The sequence below is a fragment of the Onychomys torridus genome, chromosome 9, assembly GCF_903995425.1.
Source record: "Onychomys torridus chromosome 9, mOncTor1.1, whole genome shotgun sequence".
NCBI classification, from domain to species: Eukaryota; Metazoa; Chordata; class Mammalia; order Rodentia; family Cricetidae; genus Onychomys; species Onychomys torridus.
This window is the reverse complement of record NC_050451.1, coordinates 41,247,474-41,255,901: the sequence shown is the minus strand read 5'-3', so window position 1 is coordinate 41,255,901 and position 8,428 is coordinate 41,247,474. Positions and strand designations below refer to the sequence as shown.

General features: G+C 48.7%; 1 protein-coding gene across 1 annotated transcript; it reads left to right on the top strand.

Annotated features, from left to right (window-relative positions):
• The first annotated feature begins 5,794 nt into the window (after positions 1 to 5,794).
• LOC118590899 (zinc transporter ZIP2-like) lies at positions 5,795 to 7,520 on the top strand. The gene is made up of 4 exons (XM_036198700.1): positions 5,795 to 5,909; positions 6,080 to 6,210; positions 6,427 to 6,477; positions 6,888 to 7,520. The coding sequence occupies exons 1-4, from the start codon at positions 5,795 to 5,797 to the stop codon at positions 7,518 to 7,520; spliced, it is 930 nt and encodes a 309-aa protein (XP_036054593.1).
• Positions 7,521 to 8,428: the final 908 nt, after the last annotated feature.

Genomic DNA, 8,428 nt, shown 5'->3' with positions numbered 1-8,428 from the left:
GTTTCCTGTGAGAGCAGAAGAGCAGTGATGACTCCCCATCTTGGCTCACTTTTTCCTAACTCCTGAAGGCCCTCTGCTGGTGCTGTGGGCCCACAGTTGCCTTTCTCCTGGACACTGGCCCACCCCTGCCCATCCTGTCCCAGTCTTAGAGCTCAGGGTCTTACCCAGTCTGTGTTGTGGCTCCTGTGAGAATACAAGGCTGGTTGTCCTGGAAATGAGGGATAACGGGTGAGCTCCACTTGGGCCCATACATATAGAGCAGCCCTGTGGGTGGGGCTGGCAGAGCCAGGTGGCTGGAGTCTTCAACATGCAGAACCCACAGATTGGCACATCGCCTCATTGTGCAACCAGCCTTCTGTGTCTTCACTTGGCCAACCAACGGATGCCCAGGCAGCAGTGCTGTTCGCTCTGCTGTAAGGAATCTAACTCCAGGTCATCTTGCACAGGGCAGTTTGAAGTCTGACTCTGAACTCTGCACAAAGATCTGTGTGTCACCTGCCGAATGACTATAGATTTTGTGACTGTGACCAGGTTACAGACAGAGCAAGGTTCCTAATAGCCTGGCTAGGTACTTAGAGAAAACAGAGCCTTGGAAAGCCAGATTCCTAAGAGATATTTACATTTCTGCTCTCAGTTTTGAAATCATATGATATTGAGAAAAGGCTCAGTGGATAAGGGCACTTGCTGCTCTTCCAGAGGACCCAAGTTTGGTCCCAGCACCTATGTTGGATGGCTTACAACTTCCTGTAACTCTGTTTCCATGGGATCACAGGTCCTCAGATAGCTTCTGTTGGCATGTACATACACATGTATACAGACCCTCAGATACACACAAATAAAAATAAATCTCAGGAACTGGTGAGAGGGCTCAGTGGTTAAGGACACTTCCTGCTCTTCCAGACGCCTGTTTCAGAGGACTCAAGTTTGTCCCCCAGAGCTCACAACTGCACAGAACTCCAGCTCTGACACCTTTTTTGGTTTCTTTTAGTACCTGCACACGTTTCAAACACACACATACACACACACTCATACCAACACTTAAGTTAAAGTTAATAAATACATGTTAAAAACCGTATTCAGAAACAATAACAAAAATTGTGCTAATGCATGCCACATAATATTTTCTGATTATTTCCTATATAAGATTCCTTTGCGCTGGGCGGTGGTGGCACGCCTATAATCCCAGCACTCGGGAGGCAGAGCCAGGCGGATCTCTGTGAGTTTGAGGCCAACCTGGGCTACCAAGTGAGTTCCAGGAAAAGTGCAAAGCTACACAGAGAAACCCTGTCTCGAAAAGCCAAAAAAAAAAAAAAAAAAAAAAAGAGTAGGTCTTTAGGGGTGGGGATTTAGCTCAGTGGTAGAGCGCTTGCCTAGCAAATGCAAGCCCCTGGGTTCGATCCTCAGCACAAAAAAAAAAAAAAAAGATTCCTTTGCACATTTCAAACTACCCATATCTGCCTCAAGAACTAGTATAAATGGTCTAGTTTTACATCAAGAACCTTCAGGAGAACACCTCTTTGTCTAGCATTCATGAGTAACAATAACCTAAAGTTAATCAAAATAAACTAAACGTTCACATGAATTTGTATGTGTTTGTCTTTGTTCTGAGGCTTGAACCTGGACCCTTGTGAACTCTAGATAAATGCTCTGACACTGAGCTACACTCCCAGTGATACATGGATATGAGTTTTGGCTTCAACAGAATAAAAACCCCTCTAATTCTTTTTTTAAAAAAACTTCCCTTGCATTCCAATCAGTGGAACATTTCCAGATGTTGTGAAGTACATCCAGAATTACACCCTAGCAGTAAGCAGTTATTTAAACTTGATGAATGTCATAAGGTGTATCAAGAAATACTTCCACACTTGTCATGATATCCACAGCGAGTGTTTTGCTTTCCACTCGATAGACATTTCTTTGTGTAGATTCCACTGGTGAGAGTGGGTGTCCAACACTGGGAATTTCTTCCACCCTGGGATACTGTGGCAATGACTGCTCTTAACCTGCTGACTGGCAGATGCCCTTGACCACAGCTCTGCCAAGTGCAGGGCTGTCCATGGAAATGACAGCGCCCAGCATTTACAATATTGTCATACTGACCTGGTTTTAGGGACACATTTTGGGGGGTGCTTAGGAAGTGTTGAGACAGTGTCTCACTCTGTAGCCTAGGTTTGGTTTAACTTTCTTGGAAGCCCAGAATGGATTCCAATTTACCATCCTTCTGTTTCAGCCTCTCAAGTGCTGGGGTTATAGACCTGCACCCTCCACACCCAGCTTATGAGCCAGTTTTTAAATATTTCTGAAAGACTCATGATAAATGCTTGCCCACAGCCTGTGGTACTGTTGGTGGGTGGTAACCTTTGGAGACAGGACTCAGCAGAAAGAAGTCAGGACACTGTGGGCAAGTCCTTGAAGGGCATATCGGGACCCCAGGTGCTCTTTTCTGCCCCCTTTCTTCTGCCATGGCCTTGGCATCTTTGATTAGCATGTGCTTCTCACCATGCTCTCTTTTCTACCACAGACCCCCAAACCAGGAGCCAACTGATCAAAGTAAATCTTTGCTTTTTTCAAGCCATTTGTCTCAGGTGTCTACCAAACAGTGGAAAGCTGATTTGCACAATGGTGCAAGTTAATTTAACTGTGATTTATTTCCAAAGCTCAAAGAACATTGTTGCACTGAGCAGTAAAACTGTCTTCTTCATGTTCTGGGGCCTCTTACACATCTCCTTGGAAGGCTACTGAACAAAAGCAGATCTTGAACCTTTGATCAGGTTTCTGGAATTGCACAGGCACCATAGAGGGACCTCACAGGCAGATAGGGTTCTGGGTTGGTTGTGTCTGTGAAAGGCCTTGCATCTCCCTTGTGCACACATGATTCTGCAGAGTGACTCCATGCATGCAACTCCAGGGGGCCCCTACATCACCTGTCACTCCATACTTGCTGTGGGTGATTGGAACCCCCATTTATTGGCTGTGGTCAGGTAGAACAAGTCCTCACTCTGGGAGCCATGACTGGTGCCACTGAAGGCGTTCTTATGCTACTCATTGAGGGGCGCCTGTCACACCCCACACAGTGTGCGCAGATAGAATGGATGGTGGAATACTCTGGCCCTAGCCTGGCAGTCACCCCTTTGGTTGGGATTTTAAATGGAATGGCATTGAATCTGTAGGTCAATCTGAAAAAAAAAAAAAAGTATATATGCTTTTATGCATCTCTGTATGGAAACTTCCATTCAACAGAGACAGAATTGTTGGTATCCAGATGGTCTGCAGTTCCTTTCTCAAGCACTGATCCAGATGTGGTCCCTTGACTGGGTCAAACCTGCAGTTACAAGATCTAGCTCCTAGGAGGAACTTCCTCCAGGGCAAAACAAGGCCACAAGGGCAGGGCAGGGCAGAAGGAAGAACTCTGATAAGGGGCCCAAAGAGACTCTTTGCTCAAGCTCTGCCTGTAGTGAGATTTCTGGTAGCTAGCTAGATCATATATAAACAGCAGTGGGAAAATAACAATTGTTTATTCTTGAAGAGAACCCAGAGTTTTGTGTCTCTGTCTACCATTACCTACTCCCAGGTCCCTGTGATGCCCACAACTGTGCCACTGAGGGCTAAACTGATGCATAGTTTGGTTTCCTAGCATTCTCCTCACTTCGGCCTCATGATTCCTCTCAGAAAACCACGTCACAGGATTGTTTACTGAAAGTGTGCATGGCCCCATCCCTTAGCACAACTAAGGCCATAAAACTCATCAAGTAGACATCACCACTGGCAAAAATGGAAACTAAGACCCAGTCCATCCAAGTCCATAGTCCTGGGCAAGTCTCTAAATGTTCTAACCTTACTTTTTGTCTCCTGTAGTTCTGCTTCTGGCCAACTGTTCTTGTTCACTGAGGTGTGTCAACCTAGGATGTGCTTTTTGAGCTTTCAAGCTCATCCTGAGAAAGGCTCAGGGCTGCAGTGGGATCCTAAGCCCCCAGGATAGTCACCGGCCATCTACTAAAGACTCCTTTGGCTTAATCCCACTTCTGAGCAGTCTTCTTTGACGAATACCCCACAAGAAGAGCAAGTCTTCACAAATTACCCTCTCTGAACAGCATTACAAAGAATTCTCGGATTGGTAGTGATCTTTTGGGGTAGACACTGAAAGTCACCACAATCTCATGTCCTGGTCCTAAGGAAGCTCTGACTCTCTGCTTTGCTTACTCTCTAAGAACATGTCTTTCTTTCCTGCTCTTTTTCTGAGACAGGATTTCCCTGTGCAGCACCCTGGCTGTCCTGGGACTTACTCTGTAGACCAGGCTGGCCTTGAACTCACAGAGATCCACCTGGCTCTGCCTCCTGAGTACTGACTGGGATTAAAGGCGAGTGCCGCCGCCGCCGCCGCCGCCACCGCCGCCACCACCACCACCACCATTACCACGCCCCTACAAACTTGTGGCCACCTGCTAGGATCCCAGAGTGGACCTGACCAGAGTCCATCCTGATCAGGATTTAATTAAAGCTTGCTTCAAATGTGGCTCACAGTTGTGGAACTGGTCTTTCTGTCAAGAATCTCAGAATTAACAATAATTAAATCTTTTTTCTCTCTCCCAGAAGTGTTTTATGTTGAATGGGGAAGAATGGGAGTCTTGAATATAACAGGATTATATTACCTCTACTGAGCCAGCAATAATTTAGGAAGTTAGGATGCTAGACAATCAATGGCCACCAAGCCACCCTGAGGTAGTGGCTTCCAGGTGCCTGGTCTCAGGAATTTGAAGAATGAATTTAATGGAAGGGAGTTTCCCATAGGAATGTTACTAGAGGTGAGAATTTGATAGGAAGTGAACAGCTCCCATGTAGCAGGAAAGGGGATTGTGCAGCAGGCCCCCGGCTCAATCCCTCGCACTTCAAATGAGTAGTTAAACAAATAAACAAACAAACAAACAAACAAATGTTTTATACTTTTCAAATTTTTTTCCACCGAGACAGGGTTTCTCTATGTAGCTTTGAAGCCTGACCTGGATCTCACTTTGTAGACCAGGCTGGACTCCAACTCACAAAGATTCACCTGGCTCTGCCTGCAGAGTGCTGGGATTACAGGCGTGCGCCACCACCCCCTGGCAAAGGGACAGTATCTTATGTCATAACAAAAGGCATCTCCACTCCACCCAGGAGATTTCCAGGCCTGGGGCTATTTTTCTGGAATTAGAGGAAAGGGGAATCCCTTCACTAGCTAGTTCCCACAGAAGAGTAGCAGCCCTCTGCTCAACCCCACCCCCTCTACCCTCAAGTGGCCCCAAATCCTCTCTGAAAGGTTCAGTTCAAGTATCAGCACAGCAGCCTGTAAGACTTGGGGTAAGGTAGAATATGGAAGGCTTAGATGAACGGTCCTGTCTGCGGCAGGACCACATTGCCCCACATGTCAATTAGCTGGGACGTGACTACCATAGATTGTCCCATTTGAGGTTAGATCAACCCCAGACGTGAACTAAGACTCCTCAGAGCTCTTGGATTAGTCACAGCACTGAAGGGAAGATTTCACAGAGCCTCACCTGGCAGGGAGTCTGGAGTTTCTGGTTTGGAAGCTCAGGGAGGCGGGAGGCAGGGGAGGGGCCTGGAGTTAGTGGGAGGGCTGGAGCCTGGAGCTGAGCCCTAGTCAGCTATGCCGCCCAGGGCTGTGGAAGCCCAGACCCGCCAGGACAAAGGATATCAACAGTCTCCTGATTTCACGCCAGGGACACTCCACCTTGGTCACCTCAACTGCGGCTCACTGCATTTGTCATTCTGAGGTCTCTGCTTATCCCGCACCCCAAAGATGGAGGTACTTCTGGGAGTAAAAATTGGCTGCCTGCTTGCCCTTCTGGTCCTCACACTGGGCTGTGGCCTCACTCCCATCTGCTTCAAATGGTTCCAGATGGATGCAGCTACAGGTATAGCCCCACTCTGTCCCTGTTCCTTACACCAATGCTTTTTCCAGTCCTTCCCTGACATCTGGCTCGGGTTCTCACAGCCCCCAAAGACATTGGGTGCCCTCTGCTGCTTTCGTTCATTCCCATTTGTCTTGTTGCTAACTGAAGAATCACTTTTGCTGTCTTCTTAGGTCACCACTACAGAGTTCTCAGCCTCCTGGGCTGCGTCTCTGCCGGGGTCTTTCTGGGAGCAGGGTTGATGCATATGACTGCTGAAGCCCTGGAGGGAATTGAATCAGAAATTGAGAAATTCATGGTGCAGGTGGGTGGGTAGCAGAGAACTCAAGGGACGGGGCTGTGGGGCCAGAATGATCTCCAGAGACTGGGAAGAGAGCGGGTAGCGCACAGAACGTAGTAGGTCAGCAGCTGTTGATAGAAGGGTGGACGGTGGTCAGGTTGGGCTTCAAGGAAAGCTTGATTGCTGAAAGGGTGGGACAGGAGTTAGCGCTGCGTCTAATTTCTGTTTCTGTCTCCCTAGAATAGTACAGGAAGTGAGGGAAATTCTTCTCATGATGCTACTTCCAGTTCCGTAAGTATCTATTAGCGCCTATCTGGAGAGTGAAGAGAACCAGGGACCGTTCATGCCCTTCTGATTTGTGAGGAGTACCAGGAATCTCTTCTCAGCCCCAGTCATGTAAAGAAAGAAGGCGCCAGCCCAACACTTCGTTGGTGGACTTTCAGAGAAAGCTCCTGCTTTACTCTGTCCGTCCTGCCCTGGACCCTCTAACATACTTCACGTTAGTTTGCGCTGTGTCTAACCCAGGTGGCGTTTGGCCCCTCAGCCCCTCTAGGTCTCTCACTTCTGCATGCCTACTCAGCCTCGTTCCCTGTCTTGTCCTGTGGCCCCATTTCCCCATTGTCTTCTCTCTCCTGACCCGGGTCCATCCAGGGTACTGTCTGCTTCCCTGCCTGGCTCACAGTCCCTCTTTCTGTTCCTAGGTGGAGTATCCCTATGGAGAGCTGGTCATCTCCCTGGGCTTTTTCTTTGTCTTCCTTTTGGAGTCGCTGGCATTGCAGTACTGTCATGGGGATGCTAGAAGATCCACCGTGCAGGAAGAGGAATGGGGAGGGACCCATGCCTTTGGATTCCATAAGCACCCGCCTGTGCCTTCACCCTCACTGGGTCCCCTGCGTGCCCTCATTCTCCTGCTCTCTCTGTCCTTTCACTCGGTGTTTGAAGGTCTAGCTGTGGGACTGCAGACATCAGTGGCCGCTACTATACAGCTCTGTGTTGCCGTTCTGGCTCATAAGGGGCTTGTGGTGTTCAGTGTAGGCCTCCGGCTGCTGAAGATCGGCACTGGAACATGGTGGGCCGTGTTCTGCATACTGTCGTTAGCCCTCATGTCTCCTGTGGGCCTAGCTCTAGGGATGACTGTAGCTGGAGGGGCCTCAGGACCAGCGCAGGGGTTAGCCCAGGCTCTATTAGAGGGAGTAGCAGCTGGCACATTCCTGTATGTCACCTTCCTAGAAATTTTGCCCCGGGAGCTGGCCTGTCCTGAGGCCCCTCTGGTCAAGTATGGCTGTGTGGCGGCTGGTTTTGCCTTCATGGCTCTCATCGCACTGTGGGCCTGAGAGATTCCTCACTGCTCTGATGGACCTATCTAGGATGGCTTCTCCTGAGGTCACCCCAACTGACTTTGGTCCTCAGACATTTTTTTCAGTGAGACTGAGCATTTACTAGGTACGGACTACCCCAGATTTTATATGGGTGAGATCTTGTTCTTGCTCAAGACTTAGAAAGGATGTTTTGTTTGAGTGCCTGTTTAACTGGAACATTGGTATCAAGACCATCACTCCAGAGTTACTATTGTGTGTAATAAAATGCCCATTTTCCCTTTCCCTTCAACCATGCTGTAAATCACGTCTCTGACAGGGGAAAGGGAAGTGTGGGTAGAATTGGGACCTGTAGTCATTTCAGTGGTCAAAGGCCATTCCCCCCAGACATAGGAGGATTGCTAAAACTTCAACAGCCCTTTGTTCCCTTACCCATGGCAGCTGAGAATTAGAACAGCAGTTAGAGGAGGAAGGGCGTGGAAAACCAGAAACCAGGGGCATTTTTCCTGCACTCCCTACCTCACCCACTCTCAGTGTCTGCCTGTCATCCCCACCAAGTTCCTGTTTTCACACAGAGTGTTGTGTGGCCTCAGGGACACTCTTGCTCTTCTCTGAGCTGCTCTCTCTCTCTGGCTGCCATAGGCTGAAGGATTAAAGCCAGTGTTTGCAGAGGGGGACAAATACCTAGGGTGATTACTCTGTGGTGTGAGCACCTAGTGGCTCTCCTCCTGCCTGAGCAACTGCTACTAAGGAAGGTGCCCAAAGCAGCTCACCTGGACCTGAGGAGGGACAGGGTAACTGCTCCCTCCCTCGCCTGGCATCTCACACTTGGTGAAGAGACAGGGAAGGTGAGGGGGTCCAGAGATATAGGAATAAAAAATTGTAAGTTTAAGAAATGGAAGTGGACAGCCATCAGCTTTGCCAAC